This window comes from Dermacentor variabilis, unplaced genomic scaffold (assembly GCF_050947875.1).
Source record: "Dermacentor variabilis isolate Ectoservices unplaced genomic scaffold, ASM5094787v1 scaffold_12, whole genome shotgun sequence".
NCBI lineage: Eukaryota > Metazoa > Arthropoda > Arachnida > Ixodida > Ixodidae > Dermacentor > Dermacentor variabilis.
This window is the reverse complement of record NW_027460280.1, coordinates 54,418,738-54,444,014: the sequence shown is the minus strand read 5'-3', so window position 1 is coordinate 54,444,014 and position 25,277 is coordinate 54,418,738. Positions and strand designations below refer to the sequence as shown.

The following is a 25,277-nucleotide window of genomic DNA, read 5'->3' as shown; positions in this document are numbered from 1 at the left end:
AGGCCATTATAAGTCAATCTGATTGAACTCAATTCTAGTGCAATTAAGACTTAGGGTGTCTGATACATAGGTCAAAAGTTTGGAAAAGTTCTGAAACAGAGCAGGTGAAGAGGCACTGGCTTTGGAGCCATGTGGGTAGGACCCTCCTCCTGTCCCGACTTGCTTTTGTGCGGTTTTACACAACATTACATTTCTGCAAATGTCATTTTTCAGTTTTTTAAAAGTTTCGGTCGGTATGTATACATTTTAGCGTTATTGTTTTAGTAGAGTCCGTAGTGGGAAAGGGGTGTCTAACTAACCTGCTGCTTTCCATCTGCATTTCATGCAGGCACACCTTGCATAGCTTGTGCCCAATATCTCGTTGGGCCATTACATGGCCAGAGCCCTAGTGGTCTTGTGGCAGCAAAAAACAAACCATTTGTCACGCTAAAGCTACAGTTGTGCTACAAGGGGTGCTGTAGTTGAGGAGAGCAGAATAATTTCATCCACGTTGGCTCTGTAAAGTGCAGCATGTCTGCTGAGCACGCAGGTGTGTGTGCGTTTTTTAAGTGTAGCCACCATGGGCAAGAATCTATTATAATAATAATGATGCCTTTATTTTCCATCCCAAGGATGTGGAAGGCAGAGAGAAAGAGCTAGGTTTCGAGCTTGACGGGCTCTCGCCTCCCCGATACAAATACATGACTTTTAGAAAAAGGGGCAAACAGTACAAGTATATGAGCACAAACAAAAAGTAATATCAGAATGCACAAACAAACGCCAATTTTTACACAAATGTATAAATCCATGACAACAATCGTGATGTGCATAATAGGTCTATTCGATTCAGCCAAGTTTCTCTGCACCTTCTGCACCTATTCACGGTGCACTGCACCTAGACCCTCGATTCCCCGAGGTGCAGCAGTGCACCCTGCACCCCCATGCTCGATTGAAAGGGGTGCAAGGCGAGGTGCCGCCGCGGTGCACTGCACACTTGAACCTTGCAGCGAGTGGGTGCAGCCCGGCACCCCCTGCACCTTTTCATTTCTGGTGCCGTGCACCTTTTCTGAATCGAACAAACCTAATATGTCGCACATTTCAAACAAACGACCTCACTGTCAGAAACGTCAGGTAGGCACTGAAATATCAAAGTGGGTAATCCTAAAATTACTAAAGGACCTCTTGTTCTTGTGCTTTCGTTGCAGTATGGCCGAATAAAAATTGAGCGAGCCAATCGGCAACGCCTTAAACGAGAAGAAAGTGCAGAGGACCTCGTAGATTTGGATTCTGAACCGACAAACAGCACTACTTCAGGTGAGAGCACTGCTGCTGCAATTTCGAGTACTTTACCTTTGCATACTGCCTGCAGTGATCACGAGGGACGATGTTATTGTTGGAGCTGAGCAGCCAATTATCAACATCCCACTCAAGGAATACCACCTCGGTGACATCACATACTTCATCAAGAAAGGTGTTGAGGTGTGACTTGGTTTCTGATTACAACTATCATGTGTTCTAAAAATGCGCGCTTTGTTGCCAGGCCATCATTGATGATGTGGTGACCAAGCGGTTTGCTACTGAAGAGCTGCCTTCCTGGAATTTGCTGACAAGGACCAACAAAAACTATACATTTGTCAGGTTAGCTTTGTGTTATGTTCTACACATATTTACCTTTGGTTTATGTACATGAATTATGCTTTATTCTTCTTGAACAACTATTTAACTAGCAAACTGTGTCTGTAATCATGATAAGCAGTATCTTTATTCTTGTAGATTTACTTTCACTTTTAGGATTGTTTTTCTGGGTGGGGTTTGTGTATGAAAGGCAGGGCTTGTGAAGAGTGCTGTGGCAGCTAGTATAAGCATGCAGTCATTTCTAGAAATAATCTTGAAACTTCAAGGTGAATAAGGTGATGTATTAGCAGATATAGTTACTCTATTTTATATTTGTACAGTTACATTTATTAATATCGCAACACTTGCTTTATGATTTTGGGCACGTTGCTTTCTAAAGGTGGTATCTCTAACAGAACTTATGCCTGGAATTTTTTTGCCTAAGCTTTTGTAACTGTAAATATGGTGTTCTTCCTTTTGCTTCAGTTTTCGGTTGACCGTCATATGGTGCATCGGCTGTCTGCTGCGCTATGTCATTCTCTTCCCAATGAGGTGAGTCTGTTTGAAGAAAGAAAAAAAAAATGTGTTCTACTTACCTCATTTCACTGCGTATCTTTATTAACCCTTTCATGGGTTGGTAAAAGTATACTTCCCAGCTGCTATATATCTGTAACAAGTCTGTTGGAAGCACTAATCCCGCCACAGGAATGTGTCGCCAGCTTACAGAAATTTTGTAAAAGCAATAATAATGCTCTTGTAATTTCTGTTGCCACAAAAGCAGATTTATAGTGTCTCCTGCACTTTGAGCCAATCTCGGTGATGCTGTCTGCTTGATAATTTCGCATTAGTTGCGGTTTCAAAAGGTGCATAAAAACTTTGAAACAATTTTCTTAGCAACAAAGTAGCACAATTTTTAACACATTTCCTGTGAGCCTGTGTTGTTGTGAATATGTACCAGCACTGCAGCATAAAGGTAGCATGGAAGCGGACGCTGACCATTTGCCGGGACTGCACTGTGTACGTGGTGCTGACTCCTGCTTCAGACAGTTTGATGGAAAGTGAAGGACAGTTTAAGATTTTACTCCTGCTTTCTGCTCTTAGAAAGGCAACCAAGTGTTCCATAGTTTTTGGAGTAACACGGTAGACTTCAGTTAAATCAGCTTTGGTTGATTCAATTTTCCAGTTAGATCCCGACCGAAGGCCCTGCCTGGCACCCATACAATTATGTCAGCCCAAACTTTCTTTATTTCGATCCTGAAATTGGCCTCCACTGCCTATTTCAAGCTTGACTGGTCAGCATGCACCTGACCACAATATTGACCCCAATGGTTACCTTAATTGTGACCCCACTAGCAGCATAGTTCATCTTGGTGGCACCTAGGTGATGGTGAAAGTGTCAGACGTTATCTCTTGCCAAAAAGGCTGCTTTTGGCTTACCCTTGGCAGGTTTTAAAGCGAAGATGGGAGCTCATAATAAATTATTAGCATTTTTACTTGATTCTAATGCGCACCTTTTTTTCAAGTGCACTGTAAATTGCCTACCTGTTACACACACACATATGAAACCAAAATTGCTTTTGTGCCGTTAGCAGGGTCCTTCAGTACTTTTCTTCTGGTCGTGCTACTCGTAATGCTGCAAGCGCATTTAATGTTTGTGCCTGCAGTGGATGCATTGTGCAGCATCGGAGCGGATGCTGGACAGATGCCATAGGCATTCTGTGCACACGCAGACTAGTACTGCATAAAGGTAGACTGCCATTAGTGGAGTGTAAACATTGTCAGCGCAACGCGCAATTTGCCACTCCGTTCCTGTACAGTGCTCCTAAATTGAAATGTGAATAACGTTGAAATTACTCCAGTGTGTTGTTTTGTTTCCAGGTTGCACCCGCATTTGTAACAGTGCCTTAATTCAGACTCCAAAACATACAATTAAGGCTAACCCATGCTTAGAAGGTGTGTTCAGATGTTTTTACGGTTTTAATTTGGCCTGCCGGATAATTCCATCAATTTGTCAATCCCGTGAATATAGAATCAATAGAAGTTGACCGCGAAAAAAAAAGAAATATATATATATATATATATATATGTGTGTATTTTACTTTCTAGTATTAATGCCTTGCATTACATTTTACTCATGTTATTTCCTTAAGTGTACCTTTGTGGCCTTTCATTACTTCAGTAGTTCCTGTTTCATGTTTTAATCTTGGTAGTATTGTTGATGAGGCCTGTATTGAGGTATATCTTTTGTGTACTACATTAGAAGGCTGCTTACTCTGTAACCCCCCTTACACAATGCCTCCATGGGGCCTGTAAGGTATTTTAAATAAATAAATAAATATATATATATATATATATATATATATATTTTTGCAGTGGGAAGAATACTTCCCACCAAAGTACTTCCTTGAATTTTGCTCGAAAAAGTCTGAAACATTTTACAGGGAACATACATGACCATGTCTCGTAGAAAAACTGCACATGTATACTTCTGTGCCACGTCCGAGAAGTTCACCAATAAGAGGCTTTTAAAAACTAAACATTAATAAAGAATCATCACCTTCCCAACATAGCATATACTCAGTGCCAACCTGCAAGTTCAGTGCAAGCTTTGTCTCATACTTTTAAGAAGCATCTATGCTGCATGGCTAGCTTCACGAAAAAAAAAAAAAGAAAGCTGCGTTTGTCTCACCTGTTTCCCCACTCAAAAACATAGCTCGCAACTGATGCCAATGTTGAAAGTTCTTCACCATGACATCATGGATCTGAGCAAAAATAATTGGCTAGTGAATCTATATAAATGCTCTTCAACTTGGAATGCGGTTAGGGTGGGCTGTCACTGGCTACAGTTTTGTGTGCATTAACTCTGCCAGAAACATCAGAATTGACAGTCACTTTAGTATTGTGGGTGGGGAGTTAGAGTTGCCATCTGTTGGAAGCGCCTCCCTTGCGTAGTATGAGGAATCACGCGGCGCGCTCCTCATAGGTTTCGCTTATGGCACTCAATAAAAACACCACACGGCAGCCCTCCTGGGCATTTATGTAGGTACTCTCAAAACGAAGGAAGTTTTGTGACTGTCGATATAATAATCGTGGGCAAACTGAAAGCACAGAGTCGTTTACAGACGCTTTCTCTTTACCGAATACATACAGTGAACGCCACTCCGCGCGGTCGCCACAATGTAGTCTGCCAAACCAGCTTCTTGAGTTAAAGGTAGGCAAACGCTGAGAGTAAGCTATGTGAAATATGTTTTTATACTGGGCTGTCTTTATAACCAAATGGGACATAACAGAGTGAAGCCTCAATGCAGCAATCGCACGGGTTCGCAGCGACCGACTGCCTGTCTGCATGCATGTCCGCGCACAATGTTTTGCTTTTGCTGTGAGCACATTTTCGCACCGTGCCGTGAGCTTTAGGCCGCAGCATTTGAGCATTTGACAGCACACTAGCAACCATTGTTGCATGGACGCTATCAAAACTGTTCAAAAATAATTTCGCTATAGAGAATTCGATGCCTACGGCGACTGTGATGTTCAGTCACGACTATCCATTTTTTTTTGTAAATTCTTGGACGTTTCACTATTATTTCTCAAGTTGCGTCACATTGTATGTTTATCTGTCTTCTCAGCGTGCGATTTCCCTCTGCTTCTTTTTCGTAATCCAGTGCATTAATTCATAACACAAACATGACCACATGCCATGCCTTTCTATAATGTGCTTCTTACCGCTCCCTTTCCATTCCAGTGAACTTGCCAGAATCTAGTATCAACAAGTTCATAAACCTAATAAAGCGTCATGACATTAGCCGGGCAGTGGGCGCGGGCGAATATCTCAGTACGCGTTTTCTGCTATTCACCGAACATCACGCAGTCCCGGCGCCGTAGCAGAAATCTTCCTCGCGTCTGTGCTTGCTTGCTGCATACCTGTGTTGTAGCCGATGGCTGTCTGCCGGTTCTACGTTTTGCGAGCCAAGCTTCATGTAGCTCCTTGTCCTGCGGCTATGTGCGAATAAGGCTGACACCGGACTCCATTGCGTATGTCCGGCACTGCGGACCGAGCAGTAGCCTACCATGCTGCACACCTCCAAAGGCAGCCACTGCCTATTATAGTACTTTCAGATGTTGTCAAGCAGACGCCCAAGGCGGTAAAGCCTCACCACTTAATCAGAACCGCGGCACAGGTGGGACTTTTAAACTTTCATTTTCAGCTCACTTCGGCGCTTCCGAAGCAGCTGATGCGGCTGCTGTATCCACGTGGTCCCTCATGCCACGTCACGCCGACAGTGGCGCCAGCTTTTCCAGTGGTGGAGCTCGCCCCCAATATGCTAAAGAGGATGAAGGCGAAAGCCTGCGCACTCACGAGATGTTCCTTAAATTACTTGACATTAGAATAAGGTGTTGCTTCCTATTTGTGGGTTCGACTGCCACCAAAGGTTGTGGGTTCGAGTACCTTAGTTAACTCTTTTTTAATTAACTGTGTCCTAATGGACTTCACCCTAATTAAACCCAAAGGTTGTTTGTTCGAGTACCTTACTTAACTACATCTTAATTTACTGTGATTTAATTAACTTCACCTTAATTAATACAAAATGTTGGGGGTTCAACTCCCACCAAAGGTTGTGGGTTCGACTGCCTTAATTAACTGTGTCTTAAGAGGAAGCTTTAGCTCGGGTGCTCCTATCTAAATACACGTAAAAGCAGAATTCGTTTTTCTCGTCAACCACCGCACCAAATTTGAAAAGGTTTGTTGCATTTAAAAAAAAAACTTAAAATCTAGTGACTGTTTGTTTCGGATTTTTTATTTAGGCTGTCAATTTTTTATTAAAAATTGGCAATAATCAAAAATTTTCAGAATACGAAACTATCAAGTTTACAACTCCGTAATTCAGCAAGGAAAACTGATAATACAATTCCGTGAATTGCATATAATAGAAAACTGATAATACAATTCCATGAATTGCATATAATAGTATATCTAAAGCGGACAAAACTGATATGTTACACATGAATGTCAAAAAATTTAGTAATATAGAAATATAGCTTTTGCAGAACCCTTGTAAACAACGTAACAAATTCACGTAAGATATAAAATGATGTATCGAATTTGTCCGCTTTCAATCATCTAATGGATTCCGTTTACAGAACCGAGATATCTGTTTTTTATGCAGAGCTATGAATCTGTAAACTTCGTGCTTATATTTTTTTCAAACTTTCGAATTTTTGAAAATATTTTTAACAAAATTCAGGACCTAAATAGAAATTCCATGACCAACTATCACTAGAATGTAACTTGCTCTCTCAAATGCAACAAATTTCATTAAAATCGGTCCAGGGGTTATCTCAGAAAACGTTTTTGCGTTTTTACATGTATTTGAATAACCCGCGTCGGAGTTGGGCTTGAGCTAAAGCTTCCTCTTAACACCAAAGGTCGTGGATTCGTGTGCATTAAAAACTATAGCTTAATTAACTCTGCCTTAATTAACTTTGCCACAATCAACCATAAATGATAGAATTAGAGGTCTTGGGCATGTTGGCTGAGATTGACTGCAGATTGTGTTGCAGTAGTTTATCACGAGATCGTCTATGTGTGAAAGAAATTTTTAAAATGCTGCATCAGGACTCGCCATGACACAGGAAAGAAAGCAGCATTTTTATACAGGGGTGATGGCGCAGCAACGCTGATATTGCTGTCAGTTCAGCATGTGCAAGAAGAATTCGTGAATCTGTTTCTGTTGCAGAATGTGTGTGCATAGTTATTTGAACACATTTTTAATTATTCTTGAAGGTTAATGCCATATATGTAAGTTATATGCAATTATGGGTTTTGTGCATGAAAGTGTGATTCATGAAAACAGCACCTATTGTAGCACCTATATATTAGTAGTACCTATTTCAGCACCTATTTTAGTAGTGTAGACCATAGAGTTTTCTAAAAAAATTACTATAGGGAACTGTGGTGCTGTTATCGTTTAGCTACCAGGGGAATGATAGTTAGTAACACGGATTCGTTTAATTTTCAGGCTCGTTGCTTTAGACATTCTTGTGGTGTTATTTATTATGCTTTGTTATAAATTACCAAGAAATAATATTTTTCTAAACACTTGAAGGGAATCATATTTTATGCTTATGCATATTGTTATGAATTGTTGAATATATAATGCAATGTCTATTGTTTGAAGATGATCAATTTGTAAAGTCGCAAAGCCGTTTGAAGCCAGAAGGACGAAGTTTATGCAAATCCACGTAATGCCCATCATTCCCATGCTGGCTGAACTGCCATATTTACAGCCTCCATTGACACTAGCATCAGAGTTCCCTCTAGTAATTTTTACAAGAAGCTCTGTGGCATGCACATGTAGCTCTGTGATAGTGATGCTGAAATTTCATAAGAACTCAAGTGCTGGATCATTGTTGCTTTTCATTTAATTCCTTTTCTTTTTTTTTCTCAGAGTGGCACTGACATGCATTGGCATGATTTGGCTTATCTGCTGTACAGCCATACTAGGATATTTTCCAGAGGGTCGGTGAGTAAGGCCTGTTCTGTTAAGTTGTATGCTAGCAGCTAGCAGTGTGATTGGTGCATAGTCGCAATGCAAGTATCTCTTCTGTGTTACACTGTTTTATTGCATGATTTATTTCTGTCACAAATTTTCCCACGTGTTAGGCCATTGGTTCCAGGCTAAAGAAATAAATGACATGGGTAGTAGAAGGGAAAAGTACCCCTGTTTGTCTTGTTGGAGAGGATCTCATACCTTTTAGGCTGACAAGTACTGTTGGTGCACCTTTTGATGCGAGGGCTTGTTTCTACGATAATTTACCTTCTAGCCAGTGGAGAGCTTTTAAGCTTTTTATGTCTGCTGATGTTGCTTTTAGGCTCAAGCGATTCCTGTATTGGCACATCAGTCTGATCACTTTCCGGATTCTCTCAAGAGCTGTGTCAGCCATAGTCACATACCACAACAGGTGAGCTCGCCATCGTGATAATATGCGATTGTTGGTAGGTCATTACTCGGAAGATGTTCGTAGCGCTAGTGCATGGGGAAGAAAAAAAGAATATACAAGACAATCTTGTGTCTGGTCTATTCTTTCTTTTTCCCCATGTGCTCGCACTGCGAATGTCTTTGTAACAACAGATGAGCTTGCACTTAAATGAACTATTGTGTTGTGCAAAATATTGGGAGCTTAAGGGGGACACGGCAATTGAAGTGGTAAAATTGTCAAAATTTTCTATCTTCAGATTCATTCTTTTTTCGCGATCCACGGACCGTTATTCACCTCGTGGTGAAATATTATAATAAAATATGTGATAGAATTTGAGAAAACATCACTTTCCTAGAGCGCTGTCATCAAAAATTTCGAAAAAATCTTGCCCTGTCCCACCGTGGATCGCTCGGCTATCCGTTAACACAGCGCCGGCATCTTGGTATCATCGTAAAGAGGAGAGATCAGAGCTAAAGATAGCCGGAGCCAACCTGTGGCATGTGGCATGTTTTGCGTCCAAGCCTTGGGGTGGTGCCACAATCGAAACGACAGTGCACCGCCGGCGGTGGTAATCGAAGCGTCAGCTAAGCCTTTATATTGTAAACTTTATTTGTAATGCTTGAAACCAGCACATATAGAAAAACATTTCTCTTTTAAATTTTAAGCTGTTTGAAGCAAATTCAGCTTGAATGCGGAAAAGTTTTATATTGCAACAACTTCCCGAATGGGTAACGGCAAGAGAGAGAGGAGGCAGTCTTGACCATAAGACAAACAGTTGCGGCAGAATTCGCCGTTATGAAAGCTACGTGTTTATGCGCAAATCGAGCTGCAATTTGTTGGATATTGTAAACGAAGTGATGTGACATCTTCAGCTGCAAAAGTGGAGGAAGTTTAGCAACATACCAGCCTGCGATGGCTCTTAGTGATCGGATGCGTTTCTTCATTCAGTGGCAGACAGCCTGTGTTCCCCAGAAATGTGTGGCAAGACTGTATGTAGTATCTTTTTGCACATAAACAAGTATGCATGTTACGCACCAGTATATCTTCTGAAACGCTATTCATGTGCCTTTTATTTAATGTAGATGATGATGCTGTTATAATAAAGCTGTTTATTTGCAGCAAGTTGGTGTGATTAGCGTCATGATTTTGCTCAGCTTATGCAGCAATATATATATATATATATATATATATATATATACACACACACATATATAATATAATACAGTCGAACCCGACTGTATCGAACCCGGTTACATCGAATTATTCTGTATTGGCGGCAAGGAGTTACGGAGTCGCCATCTATCGGAAGCGCCTTGCTGGCGTAGTATGAGGGATCACGTGGCGCGCTCCTCATAGGTTTTGCTGTCAGCGCCTACTGAAAACACCACGCGCGAGCTCTCCCAGACATTTCTGTAAGTACTTTCGAAACGAGAGAAGTTTTTTACTGTCTAAATAATAATCTTGGGCAAACTGAAAGCACAGAATCGCTTACAGACGCTATCTCTTTACCAAATACGTACAGTGAATGCAACGCCACTGCGCGCGGTCGCCGCGATGGAGTCTCTGAACCGGCTTCTTGCGTGAAAGGTAGGCAAACGCTGAGAGCAAACTATGTGAAATATATTCTTATATTGTTTGTATAACTAAATGGAGCGTAATAGAATTAAGCCTCAATGCAGCGATCGCACAGATTCGCAGCGACCGACTGCGCGTCTGCATACTTGTCCGCGCACTGCTTCGCTTTCGCCACGTGCGCGTTTTCGCACCGTGCCATGAGCTTTAGGCCGCAGAATATGAGCATTTGACAGTATACAAACAACCATTGTTGCATGGGCGCTATCAGAGCTGTTCAAAAATAATTTCATTGTCGAGACTTCGACGCCTACGGGGACTGTGATGTGCCGTTGCGACGATTCAATCTTTTTTTTTTTTCTTCTAAATTCTTCGACGTTTCAGTATCATTCTTCGAGTTGCGTCGCAGTATATGTTTATCGGTGTTCGCAGCGTGCGATTTCCCGCTGCTTCTTTTTTGTAATCCAGTGCATTAATTCATAACATAAACATGACCATATGCCATGTTTTTTTTTAATGTGCTTCTTACCGCTCCCTTTCCACTCCAGTGAACTTGCCAGTATCTATAGCATCAACAAGTTCATAGACCAAACCGTCGTGACATCAGATGGGCAGCGGACTCGGGCGAGCGTCTCAGTGCGCGTTTTCCGAACATGCAGACCCGGTGCCGTAGCAGAAATCTTCCCCGCATCTGTGCTTACTGCATACCCGAGTTGTAGCCGATGGCTGTTTGCCGGTTTTATGTTTCGCAAGCCAAGCTTCACCCAGCTTCTTGTCCTGCGGCTACGTGTGAATAAAGCTGACACCGGGCTCCGTTGCGTACGTCTGGCACTGCGGCACCGAGCAGTAGCCTACCATATTGCGCGCCTTCAAAGGCAGCCACTACCTATTGTAGTGCTTTCAAGCGTTGTAAAGGAGACACTCGAAGCGGGAAAATCTCGCCACTAAATGAGGACCGCAGCGTACGATGAAATTTGAACTCTCGTTTTCAGCTCGCTCCGGCGCTCCCGAAGCAGCCGACATGGCCGCTATGTCCACGTGATCCCTAATAGCACGTCACGCCGACGGTGGCGCCAGCTTTTCCAGTGGTGGAGCTCGAGGCCAATATCGAACAATTTCTGAACACGGTATAGTTGCAATGTGTATTTATAACAAAAATTACTCTTGCATCGAACAAAAGTAGCAGCGACTCCCGATATATCGAACAACAAGAGGGGCAGAAGTGCCCCCAGAAGTTTGCTTTCCCTTGCGGTGGCGGCGAAACCTGATGGTCCAGCTCCATCCAACCACTCTCCCTACCATGACCCCACTGCATCAGGCGAGCCATCGACACCCCCCTGCAAAAAATTATCCTGGCCTGCCCGCAGTGTTTGCTCAGACAGCCAATCAGAGGCTCTTGTGCCCTTGTCGTGGAAGGTGGTGTAAGTGCGAGTTGTCTTGCTGCTTTTCTGGTTCATTGTGTTTGCGCCTTGTGAGCCTTCTCCTCCAGTGTTGCCATGATGAAGCGGCAGAATTCGCCTTTCACCGTGAAGCTGGAAATCATAAATCCAGTCAAAAGTGGTGAGAAGTCTGATGTCCCCAAAGTGTGCAAGATTCCGAGGAGCACTCTCAGCACAATCTTGAAAAATAAGGGGGAGATTAGGGCTAAAGCAGACAAACTCGCGACCCAGTGCCTGTGGCGCCCGAAGCGTATGCTGAAATTGCTTTAGACTTGCCGGTTTCCGCGTGCCCGGTGATGACTGTAAATTCTGATGATTGCGATGAAGTCGTTGCCGGTGTTGCCGAAGTTTGGAGCAAGCTGTCAGAATTTCCGGAAGCCGTTGATGAATCAACGGTCGGCGAGTTCGTTAGGGCAGATGATGGGTGTCGCGACCACGGGAGAGCCCAAAAACGGAGACTACATTGCAGACATCACACTGAGCACAATTGAAAGTCGGAACAATGAGGAAAGCAATGATGGTCCTTTGCCCACATCCCCCGAGCTGATTGTTGCACTCGCACTAGTCTGGTGCTTCTGCGCAAATGTGAAAGGTTGCGGCCTCAGCTGCTCCGACTCCTTAGACAATGTGGAGAAGTGCGTGCGTCACAGGCAGCGAAATTGCCTAAGCAGAAGAAAATACAGGACTGTTTCATGCGAAACAGCTAGTTTCATCAATAAAGTGATTTTATAAATGGTTTGTGCTTTTATGACGCCCAATTCTTTGGCTGGCTTATATCGAATTATGCTCTATATCGAACTGATAGGCACTTTTTCTGCAAGTTCGATATAGCTTGGTTCGACTGTGTGTATATATATATATATATATAGTGTGAACGAGAAAATTGGGATATAGCTGACCAAAGCAAACGACAGCACAACAGAAATAGCAGAAGCAGACGACGCCGGCGTCGGTCGTTTGCTGTGTGGTACTCCTCACATGTGTCATTCCGCTTTCGACACACAGTTCATTTTCTAAACATCTAGAAATTATTCAGACATCGCCTGTCATTTTTATATTATAAGTTAATAAAATTGAAAACATCATCTAGTACAGTCGATCCCGGATATATCGAATTATTGCCTATATCGAACAGTTGAAAAATCCCCTTGGGAATCCTATGCAAAAGTATAGCGCTATTGTTCGCGTATATAGAACTCCCATGCACCGGCATATCAATGTATCGAACTCCGTGCTGAGCTGCGCCCCGGCAAGTGCACTTCTCCCACCATACCCCACCCCTGCAAGTGCGCTTCTCCCATCGCATTCCCACCCCCGCAAGTGCGCTTCTCCTCACGAAGCTCTCGCGATGTTCCCGCAATCTCACGCGCGCCGCCCCGCCCTCTGAGAAAGGGGCGTGTGGGTAAAAGACACGTGACGAGGAGCACTTGGAGTGTGATTGGGTGTGAAAGGGAAGGGGGAGGGAGAAACCACGCTGATCGCAGGCGCTCACTTCCTGTGTTTTGGTTGGCTGACACCGCTGGCGCAGCGAGACGAACGAGGTCAGTGAGGCTTGGGCTTGTGGTAGTGCGGAGACGCGGAGCGGCGCGTCTTTCGATTCGCTTTGTTCCTTTTATTCACGAGGCCAACGCGAATGCTTGAGACTCGTGTGGTGCAGTGCGTTTTTCTTTCCACTTTTGGCACGTGTTCCGGAGCCATGGCCGCAAAAAAACGCAAGAATTTGGATTTTTCAACAAAGGCGGACATGATTCGACGGGTGGAGGCTGGCGAGAAAAAGTCGTCGGTCGCCACGGCATTCGGAATTCCTCGCAACACCCTCAGTACGATCCTCAAGAACAAAGCCAATGTTAAGCTGAAGGCAGTGCAGTCCAGTCGCCCTGGAGCGTGTCGTGTGCGCATCCCAACCTTTGACAAGGTCAAGAAGGCATTGTATGCCTGGTTTTTGGAGACACGTGCCAAGAAGTGCTCAGGTCATCGCGCTGTTTTTGTTTTTTTATGCGCCTTGGAGGCACAGATCGGTAAGTTCCTGTCATTCACGACATCAGAAAACTGCCTTGAGATGTGTGGAGTTGTTAGAGAAGCTTTTGACATGCATATTTTATATTTCGAATTATCAATATATCGAATTATTTCGCGATCCCCTTCGAGTTCGATATATCCAGGGTCAACTGTATTAGTAAGTTAAAATTTTTCTGGTATCAGTACAACTGCCTTTAGAATCCAGGCAGCGCTAGTGTCACCTGCGAGAACCGGCCCCATTGGTCCTATGAGAATGTCATGGGCTTGCCGGAGTGACGTATTTCTCCACTGAAAAATAAACCAGCAAACGCAACCAAAAAAAAAGCAAATGTGGCATTGCGATTGGGCGCAGTAGTCACGTGGGGCACAGGGCATGCTCCTATGGGCTGTTGTAGATTTGAATTGCTGACGAACCTCTCTCGTGCGCATTTGCGCAGCAGCGAGCTGTGCGTTTCGATCAATGTGATCACCGATCGTGGCAGCTTAATGTACGTGTTCTGTGATGAGCCCCAAAGGAATCAAGTTCCAAACGGACTGCGCATATGGAAGACCACGAAAGGCGTGTAAAAGAGGGAGAAAATCACTCATAGAAGTGGATGCCGCCGAGCTTGTCGATGAGGCACGACCGGCGCATGTGGGTGATTGGGAAAACTTGTCCGCATGCAGTGCTAACAACGCGGCCGTGGTCTAGGTCATGGCACGACCGTGGGCTATGGTGATGGCGTGTGCGCGAGCGATGGTGAAGATGCATCCGCGAGCGATGGTCATGGCGCATACGCGAGCGATGGTAATGGTGCGTCCGCATGTGGTCATGACGGCAACGCAACATCGGCGAGAGCAGAAGTTTTCGCATCAAATATTCAACTGCGGATTTCAGCTCCAACTCTCACTAATAAAGAGGTTGCGCGACGAGAAACAAGAGCGGGCGTTTTGAATGCACCGTCATCTACCTCTGCACGATGCATGGATGCATGACGATCAAAAAGGCAACTAAGATGCACAAAACTGCTCCAAGAAAGCGAAAAACTACATCAAAATGTAAAGAAAATGTGTCCTCAATGGCAGAGGACTACAACCCAGGCAGGTTTTAGGTGCTCGGAGTAAATATATAAATGTTTACAACACATGAAACTTTGAGCTCTGTTTTCTCACCTTTCAGTTTTTGTTGCTTTCAGTCATCCCAGTGCCATTTCACAACGAATGAAACGAAAATCATTCTGTCTTTTGGACTTAGATCCTGAAACATTGTTGAGTGCAATAAAGCTGTCCATCTTTAACTGCACCTCATAAAAAAATGTATAATTTTTTTTTTGCAAAAGTCGTTGGTAAGACAATATGCATAGGAAAGTTAAAAAAATATTTTGAGGCTCATTTCGGCATTTAAAAAATAAACCAATAGCTTTATTGCACAGAATGGACCTTTGTAAACATGCGGATGTAAAAATCTTGGCGAACGAATGCGTAATTAATTAATTTGGAGATGACCATTAGAGGTTGTCAGCTGTTGTAACTCGAAAACTATAATAGATAGCACAAAACTAATTTCAATTACGATATTAGCATAACAGATCACACCTGCATGCCGAATTTCACCAATTTATTCTCGTAAAAAAAAAATTTTCATTGCCACATCTGCATTGTTCCTCTTGTGTGCTGAAGATGTGTGTGGAAATGCATTTAAAACATATTTTAATGGTAAATTATAGGACATATTTTAAAGGGGGGGTGGTGGTATGCAAGTACCTACAATAAAGCATTTTACTAATTTTGCTAGCAAAAATATACTACATTTGATAAAGAAGATATTCTCCAAATTTTAGGCCACAACAAGCACTAGAGATGCTTCAGACACACCAAAGTTACCTCCCCCATATAAAAATCGGCTTGGCTTCACAGTGATTTCACACAAACTCCTCTTTTGAAAGAACAAGGAACAAGCAAAAGCTAGTTTTTTTTTTTGCTTTTACAAATGATATTTGTGGCTTTATAACTGATTTTATTTTTCAAAGTTTCAAACATTCACTGAAAGCGAGATTGCTGACCACTGGACGCCACACACTTGTTTGTGCACCAGCGATTTCATTCTCTGTAGCTGAAGTTGTCCATAAATTTTAATCCAGAGTAGTTGTGTTCAGATACAACAATCGGAAGACAGGATTCTCTCATTTCTCATCAAACCTGAAGAAAATGCATAGATTCTGCAGAAACTGGTATGCTATACTGCTTCAACAACATGGTCAAGCCGCGCTCATGAGAGCGAGCCCCACGAAGATCGCTGGGGTCTCGCTCAATTTCTCAACAGAAATGTGAAGAGAAAAGCTACAGTAATTGCCAGGAAGAATGCTGCAGAGGAATGACTTGTAAATAATGTGAGAAATTATGTTTAATTTTGTGCTTCATGGTTCACAACTGAACGCTTAAATGCGATTTCTGGAAAAAAACTGTTCTTGCTGACAAAAGGAACTGTATCTCTGCAACTTTCAATTTTTGGAGTGAGATTTTGTCAAATTGTTGTCATTTGCGTAATTCAGCTACTGTACTAAAACATTTATGTTACCTTTGGTGAATTTCTTATATACGTTCCTTGCCAAGTTGCCCATCTATGGAGATGTGAATATTTGAAAATTTATTTTGAAACGAATTATAATGTGAATGTTATTTTTTTTTTCTTCAGTCAGAAGCCGACTTTCTGAACAATATTTGACAGAAGTTTCAATGCACTGATTGCATTAGTTATATTTTAAAGGTTCCTTGACTAAAGTACTAAAATGGTTCAATATAAAAGCTGAAAAGTACTTCTTGATATTATTAAGTAAAACTTGGCATCCATAACAAGGAATACCTTTACTAAGCAGCTGAAAAAAAAAATTTTTCGTGCAGAGAAACTTAAGAAAATTACAAGAACCTCCAACATCCCGTATGTGCCTATCATCCTTCCTTAATGGTGTTTGTACTGTGATTAAAATTGCTTTGCAATTTTTTTTTTCATTTTTGTTTATGTCCCTGAAAACTTGATATTTTGGGGAGACTATGTATTTGCGAGAAAGCTTGCTAGTATGCTTAAGGATGTATGCAATATCTGAGGTTAGCAAATCGTGTTGCTGCTTTTTAGCACTGCTGCTGCCACCATTACAAAAGTTGGTAATATCAGGCCATTGCTGTCGTAACATGAAAACATGTTGATTGAGTGATTCGTTGAATGTACATGTAAACATTGAAGTGAGTGCCGTTTTAGAATTTGCAGTCAATGAGAAACTTAATGTTGCACCTGAAGTAAAGCTGCCCATGCCAGGTTACTGCCATTTAAAGCCACAAGTCCTGGGGTGTGTTTTCAGACAGTCACGCTCAGCTATATAACTTTCAGTGCATGCTTATTGACTGGTTTAGCAAAACCTGATGAGCTGATTGGCAGTTTGAGCACTACGTCATGCAAAGGTGATAATATCGCAGAAAGTGGTCATCCGATGATACATCCCCTCCTTGACGTCAACCCGGTTTCCTGACTTTTATATGGCCCAAATAATTTTGGTGGGGATGTGCAAATATGCGAAACTTTTGCGTAAAGACTCAAATGTTGTCCTATTCAATTTGGTCCTGGGATAGTTAATATTGAAAAAAGTGAATATTTTTCTAATAGTTCTCGAACACATTATGTCGTTCACCGTACACGGTCATACATGAAATGGGAGCAGAAGTGCGGTAACTTTCATCCCATTTACGGTGGACTAGTAGAGCATGCTGCGTCGCTCTGACAGCCATACTTCTGGTTAAACACAATAACTCGCAATAAAATGTTTAGACAGAGTATTAGGCGGTGGGTATAGTTTGGTACTATTTATAGATGCAACATCTGTGTCCTCTCATTAGATAAATTGAGTATATGTTTCATTGCAACACACTTTATACACTAGTGGTACCATCTGCTGTGACCATGCGAATGAGAGAAAAGGGGCTTTCTTTTTCCGCTCTGCCGTCGCCACAGACAACACGCATATCTGGTTTGGCTTCGAACGTATAGGCAGAGGTTCATTGGCCCACAAGGTTAGCTTTATGAACTTTATATAATAATGCATGACTGCATATGTTCTGAAGAACCCTGAGTTTTCGAACTAACTGCTTAGTTGTTACAAAGGCTTCCTCTGTGCTTTTTAATGAAGCATGCTTTATAACGTGCAATGTAGTGACAGGAACTTTATATTTTTTTACCAGGATGTGAAAATTGTCTCATATTAATTGTGAGGAGGCAGTAGATTATTCACTGGTTACTGTATTTACTTGGCACGTGCTGGTGGGCTAGTTTGTTATACATGATTACAAAGAAGGCGCCAAATAAAACAACAGACGAAAGATGGAGACACAAGACAACCACGTAAGTGCCTACGTGGTTGTCTCGTGTCTCCATCCTTTGTCTGTTGTTTTATTTGGCGCATTCTTTGTAACCATGTATTTACTTGCATAATGCTTGCACCCTCCCACATCGAAAATTAGAATTTTTTCGCATCAATTTTCTGGGAAAAAAGTGCAAGCATTATGCCAGTAAATACAGTATTAGAAAAATATTTTATTTGCTTCTGGCGCTATTCAATTCGTATTCGACCCTGTCTCAAAAACTACTATTTGCACGCCCCTTAAAATTGAATGAAACCAACTTCACATAGGCAGATCATCATGGAATGCCTGACCAGATGTCTAGCTTACACTTTAGATGCTCCATGCTCATGAATGGCATGTCTTTAGAGGGATCATTGTGAATTCCTTTGGATTATTCACTCAGCCACAATTTGAGGGACACTGCCTTCTAGGGTTTCTTATATAGACCCTGGACAAGTAAGAAGAGGTCTGTTGTTCTTTTAGTGTGAGCCAACATTTCACCTAGCAGTTCTGCCATACCTGTAGAGATTGCTTTGTCCTGGATGGTCCTTGCCTGCAGGTGGCTAATAAATAAAAATAGCTTCCATGATTCTTTCATGTGAATTCCTGTTGCCTTCTTGAATGATGCTGATCTGTAGAATGACTATTTCAGAGAAAACCGTGCCAAGCCTGGTGGCATCTGTGTTGCAAATCACACTTCCCCCATTGATGTGGCTATGCTGGCGAGCGACAATTGTTATGCATTGGTAAGGAAGTGTGGTGGTAATTTTGTATGTTTCGGCTGTTGAACGGGAACCTGCTTTGCATACAGGTGGGCCAGACCCAAGGTGGGTTCATCGGTATTATTCAGACAGCGCTCAACAAGGCAGCCTCTCACATCTGGTTTGAGCGAGCTGAGATCAAGGACAGGCAGGCCGTTGCCAAAAGGTAAACTGCATTTTTCGGATGAGTGCTTGTTTTGTCAAAAGAATAACCCTGTCTACATGTTTGCTTTGCAGACTGAGAGAGCATGTTGAAGATCCTACAAAGCTCCCCATTCTCATATTTCCTGAAGGTACTACCAATGTCTTTTTGGTACAGTGTGTTTGTTTGTATGTGAATTTAGCATGCGCAAATCTGTGTGTGAAAGTTTTAATGTTTTTTGAACAACAAATTGTCTACGTAGTGAAGGCAGGTGGTAGTAGAGAGTGAGGGCTTCAATATTACTGCTTGAATCATGGCGAGCGAGTTATGTGTTTTTGGATATAAAAATGTTGCTTTATGAAAATTTTAAAACTTGAAGCAGCTGTCATGGCTATGTTGTCCCCCCACTGCTGCTCTGCTCCTAGATGCACAAAGCTCCTTTGATTATGGGAGGACCTCCATCACATATTATGACATTATTGAAAGCTGTCGCTAGCAAGTGATGCAAGTATTTTCAGTTCTTCACCTCCCTTTATATGACCATAACTAAAATTTTGACACGCCGTGGTGGCACAGTGGCTATATTTTAGTGCGATTCAATCTTTCACTTGTTTTAGTAAATTTACACTAAGAAACAACCATTGAGTGAATGGGCAGCTACACCTCTGAATGCACTTTTGTGTTGCACTTAACCTGACAGTGGTTGCATGCAGAAGGCTGTCAAATTTCGTACTGGATGGCAGCCGTGTATGAACATGGCATATAACTTCTGCTGTAGGCACATGCATCAACAACACGTCAGTGATGCAGTTCAAGAAGGGCAGCTTTGAGGTTGGTGGCACCATCTACCCAGCTGCTATCAAGTATGACGCACGATTTGGGGACGCCTTCTGGAACAGCAGCAAGCAGAACTACATCCACTACCTGGCTATGATGATGTCATCATGGGCCATAGTATGCGACGTGTGGTATTTGCCACCCATGAAGAAAAGAGTAAGTAGTGTTTGTTGCCTTGACTATAAAGTTCCAGGAAAGTCTTCTTGGTTCTTATGTGCTGAGCAATTTGACTTGAGTAAAATATAGGCATAAGGATGTACCGTGGCACCATCTGTTGTCAGCACCTTCTAAATGCAGAAAGTTTGGTCCCAGGTCATCACAGGTTTGCGTGGGAGGCTCGCTATGACATTGCCTAGTGCTTTGTTCCTTGTGTGAACAAAAACATGGAAGTTGTGCCGGGTTGACCTGCCTTTTGGGATGTGCACGAAGCAGACCAGACCTGATACCTTTTAGGCTGAGCATTGAGGCATGTAATGAATGACTGCTTTCGAACACAGTACAAATAACAGTTAGTCAGAATTAGGCACTTCAAAAAATTAAATTTTTTTGGTAGGTGAATTAAAAGCACACTGCACTGTAATTTTGCACACAGCTTAGAAAGTTTGTTTTTAATGATGTAGATGTACGAAAGGCTTGCTACAAAACTTAATGTTTGAAACACAGGTGAATTTGTAACAGAAAGCTAGCAAAAAGTAAATGTTTCTAATGTGACAACTGCACAGAAAAAAGAGAAAACTAAAGGGCTTTTATTTGTTATCTGAAGTGACACAGAATCCAGAACCTTTCCTACCCAGCCCAGCGCATCCGATTGTGTCTTTGAATGCGAAGCATGTATTGTTGCACAGTGGTGATGTTTTACAGTATGAATTCAACTAGGTAATTCAAAGGGCCAACACATGTAGGTTCTGGAGATGAAATGTAAGATCTATCTGAATATGTACCAGGAAAAGGCATTGAAATGCATTTGTTAAAATTTTCAAGTGATGCTATCACTGCTCAAGGTCATTACTGTTCAGGTCTGTGCTAGTAAATGTGGGTGCTGCAGTAGCATCAAACTCTTCCCGGCATGCTAAGCGAAGTGTGCGTGGCATTCTGGGATACACCCATCCACCCATTCGGTGGCCATGATGCTTTGCTGGAGAGCACCAGGATGTGGGTGATTTCTGGCTGTGGAAGCCGTATTCCGATCGGGGCTGAAAGTAAAATGTTCAAATTGGAATTTTTCTGGAGATTTCCACTGCTGCATCTCTTGAAGCCCCTTTGTTTCTTTGGGACAAAAAATCCATCAATCATCACTCATGGGATTCACATGTCTACCTGGTGCCATGCGCTGCCATGCATTATCTATTTGGTTCCAGCATTCAGACTATATTTGAAATTGTTGCTTCAGTTCCACCAGTGGATAGTTTGGTTTATTTTAGGTGTTCCCAAGCATTCTGGCCTTCAGAAACCCTACTCATCTTTGTATGTGTGTTCCTGAGGAACCCCTCTGTACCTATTTTCACTCTTCCCCCAGCTTACCCGTTATCGTCCTTATGCACACCTCCCTTTAATGTTTGCAATGATTCAATGGAATTGTTGACTGTGCTGTATCACACAGAAATAAGAACAAAGAATTATGCAGATCCCACACACTGTTGGAATCAGTGTTATGCAAAGCATTAGCAACTGGGCCATGCTACACGCCGGCATTCAGATCACAAGTGAATCCCAGCACCTATTGAGCCCCATTTCTGAGTGATGCTGGCTCAGATACAGCCAAATTCAGGGAAGGGTATTTACAGTCAAATCTCCATACATATAATAAACGCATGTATACTGAAGTAGATTTAATTTTTACGTGTTCATGTTTTGTTTAAATGAGCATTCACATGCTGTAACAAAGCAGAAAATGCAGGATCTGACATGGTATCGGTTATAGCAAAGCAAAGTTTTGGTTGCCCATGGCTCAAAATATGTGTTGTGGTAGCAAAAATGTCAAATACAGTCGCTGACTGATTTTGCTGACCGTGATTGTTCTGACTGTCCCACAGCACTCTCATTTACCCATAGAACCAATGCATGATGCAACCGAAATTTAGGATGCTGCACGGTGTGATGCTAGGTTTTTCAGACATTGCGATGCTTATTTGCAGCATTGTTTACGGCATCATTCTTGTTTTGTGGCACTATGTTCATGATGCTGCAACATGGCACCTGGGAAAAAATTTGTCGCCACATTGATCAGCACCAAACTGCAAATAAATACCCAAGTTAGTGGATGTATTTATGGCCATCGCTGTAGCATAATCAGTAGTGCGTCGCATGCATAGTGCGAAGATTGTGGGTTCAAGATATCTTTTCATCCACTTTCATTTCCCTATTAATTATTTTCTATATTTCGATTTCTGCAAAAGCTAATTACTCATATGTGTTCCTTGGCTTCATTGCTTGTTGGCTTTATGTGGTCGTGATTTACAGAAATCAAGCCCTTCTGTTTCCCGTCTTGTCATTCAGCCTTGGTTGGTGACTCATAATGAAGTGGCCCTGGTTAGGATTATCGATAAGGCTGTGATGAAAATTTGCCAAAAACCAGGGGGATTGGTAGTGACAAGTCGTCGTAGAAAACTATATGTCATTAATATGTTCATATCAGTAGGCCTTGTCAGCAATCGATCATGAGATCACATGGAGGGGTTAGTCTGATTACTGTAGTAGTGAAGTTTGTGTCTGCATGTGGCCCTGACTATGTTGAAAAAAATTGTTCAGCGACTGCGGTGGCTGTACTCGGCTAAGCCAACGTGAAACTACATTCTGGAAGTGTGTGCATATTTTGGCGAACAACTTAGTCGGACAACAGCTGGCAAACCAACATGCCAATTCCGTGTGATCACACTGACTGCACGGCTGCGTATCAAGTACGGTGGAAAGCACGTGTATGTAATTGTTGTTTCCTTGCTAGCATCGGCATGGCGAGCCACCAACAGACCATCAAAATCCACAGAAGACCTTTTGCTCGTTTTGCCATTGCTCGCATTTCTTTCACATAGACATAATGCGAATCTTGTTTCACAGCTATCACCACATATGTTTGTAACGAATATAGAATATAAACAAGGTACAGTCAACCTCCCATTTTTTGGACTCCCTAGGGGCCATGATAATGTGCGAAAAATAAGGCAGTCTAGAAAAATGAATGCACGCCTTTACTGCCCCAAAGGGTTCAAATAGCCATAGGCATGCCCGAAGTGTTTCTGAAGGCTTGCCAATGCACTTAAGTGTATCAGGGCTCATACTGTGAAAGGAGATGGGGCAGGGCGAGGGGCGGGGGGGGAATTACGGGCGGGTGCATGCATGTATAATTAAAGAATATGTGCTGTAACCCGTATCAGTGGTCCCTTTCTCACCTTCATATGCTTCGACGCAATACAGTGCATGCGCTTGACCGTTTAACATTGCTGTATTGTGGCAAAGCTGACTTTTGGAAACCGGCATTATGCAATGCTTGACACATTCTGTACTTTCAGCACTTAGAAGCCATCCGCAAGAATGACAAAGGCAGATGTGGCACTATTGCTGAAATTGGCAAATTCTTTCAATTAAAAGTGTGGCACCAAACAGCAAAAAGCTTAGTAGCAAATAGCTAGGCCTAGTGCTGCCGTGGTGACTGCACAGCTGCCAGTGGATGTGTGTGCGAGAGGGCTGGTTCGATGCTGTGAGATAAATCAGTGGTGGCTTCAGTTAGTGCCGTTTCGGACCTGTGGACACAGCAGAAGGTTCCGAAAATTGAACAGTGAAGGGTTTCGTTATCCGAAATTTCAGATGTCTTTGTACATTGGCTCTATATGGTACATGGCAGTGTCGCGAGGACATCTGGATTATTGGGCATGTTCAAAAAATCTGTTGTTGACTTTATTTTTCCAGTGGTTGCAACATTGTTTTAACAAGGCTCCACTCTGTCTGTCTGTACAGCTTCTGCTATGTCACTTTATATATATATATATATATATATATATATATATATATATATATATATATATATAATTTATCATTTCTTTGATTCAGTTAGTCAGTACAAGCAATTTGTCCTTAGTGTCAGGCCATTCGGTTAACCCCCTTTCTTCTTGCTTATATATATATATATATATATATGCATGTGTGTGTGTGTGTGTGTGTGTGGGTGGGTGGGTGGGTAGGTGGGTGGGTGGATCGGTCGGTCGGTCGGTGTGCGTATGTATACACACATATTATTACTATCACATAATCAACTCTATACAGTGCAGTGTTTCAGACAGGATTGCACAATGCCGCACTGCTGCCCCCAACTACGTGTCTGTTCGCTTTGTGATCAACTACCAGCTTCCTGGTTAGCTCTGATGGTAGAGTGATTGCCCCATATGGGCATTGTTTCCAGTTTCTCCAGGCTAGGACAAATTTTTCTTCCACTGTCAAGCTACTTTCTGCAGAACGCATGTGAGCTTCCTTTGTATAAGAGATGAAAGTTGAACTTGTTTGTACATATTGAAATTTATTTGGATGAGTCCTAAACAACGGGACAAGGAGAGACAATGCAAGGATGTAGACTAGCAACCAGTTTTTGTTTGAAGGAACATATGTAGTACGAACTAATTCTTTGTAGCTTGGTGCTACAGTTTGGTCGATCACAATTTTATCTTTTAACGAAGCTGTCTCCACCTTGCTCATTTCCGCAGAACTGATTTGGCATCAGTGTAACACCTTCAAGACAAAATCGTCGTTCCATAATCTATGCACCGTGCTTGTCTCTTTTCAATGCCCAAAACTAGTAAGGGACCCTTTAAAGGTCTACTTAAGTGTGCAAGCATTTGTGAGATAATTTTATTTAGGCTAAGGTATATAAACAATGAAAAACCTGCCGAAAAAAGCGTGCCTGTATGGAAATTATGTCGTGATGCTGACATAATAATAATAATAATAATAATAATAATAATAATTTATTTGCACATATTGGAACAGAATAACCATGGACGGTGCGCCAGGCTGTGTAAAAAGGTGAAAGCCCGTACACAGGTGTGCCTACATGCACCTCCGTCCGCATAGAAGATAGCAATAGATAGCATGCTTGGATTATGTGCAAAAACCTTCCACGTGTTCATTATTGTGTTCTATTTTGATAGTCATTTATTGGTCATAGGATTTGGTCAGACTCCACTGGATCCCGCGGTTGCTGTCAGCTCACAGAAACGACTCCTTCTACCTGCCATGTTTACTCAATTCTAACTTATACATTCCTGGAACATTTGAATAATAAATTAAATGTTCATTATAATAGAGTGCTATTTCAAAATTACACAATAGTTATAAGCTAGTATGAAGATTGGCATTGAAAATTACTGCAATGCAATCCAGTCCACATGTCAGCTGCAGCCGAAATTCTGCCATATTGTCAGCGCTGATTGGCTGACAGGGTGGCTATTAGAGCGCTGGTTCGGGCTAGTTGGTAATCCATACTCAATACTGTTTCAGCGCAGATTTTACAAAAGCACAAAAGAAAATACTAAACGGGACAGCTGCTAACTTCCAACTAATGTTTAATGTCAGATGTTG

At 42.3% G+C, this 25,277-nt stretch overlaps 1 protein-coding gene across 1 annotated transcript in view; it reads left to right on the top strand.

The window, feature by feature from the left end:
- The window catches only part of Gpat4 (Glycerol-3-phosphate acyltransferase 4), a 36,755-nt gene that overhangs the window by 3,220 nt on the left and 8,258 nt on the right, over positions 1–25,277 (top strand). Inside the window, exons 2-11 of the mRNA XM_075677213.1 lie at positions 1,185–1,293; positions 1,349–1,458; positions 1,520–1,617; positions 2,080–2,145; positions 8,040–8,114; positions 8,464–8,553; positions 18,625–18,718; positions 18,784–18,899; positions 18,971–19,026; positions 19,654–19,868. Coding sequence (XP_075533328.1) covers positions 1,185–1,293; positions 1,349–1,458; positions 1,520–1,617; positions 2,080–2,145; positions 8,040–8,114; positions 8,464–8,553; positions 18,625–18,718; positions 18,784–18,899; positions 18,971–19,026; positions 19,654–19,868 — 1,029 coding nt within the window. The remainder of the gene's footprint in view (positions 1–1,184; positions 1,294–1,348; positions 1,459–1,519; positions 1,618–2,079; positions 2,146–8,039; positions 8,115–8,463; positions 8,554–18,624; positions 18,719–18,783; positions 18,900–18,970; positions 19,027–19,653; positions 19,869–25,277) is intronic.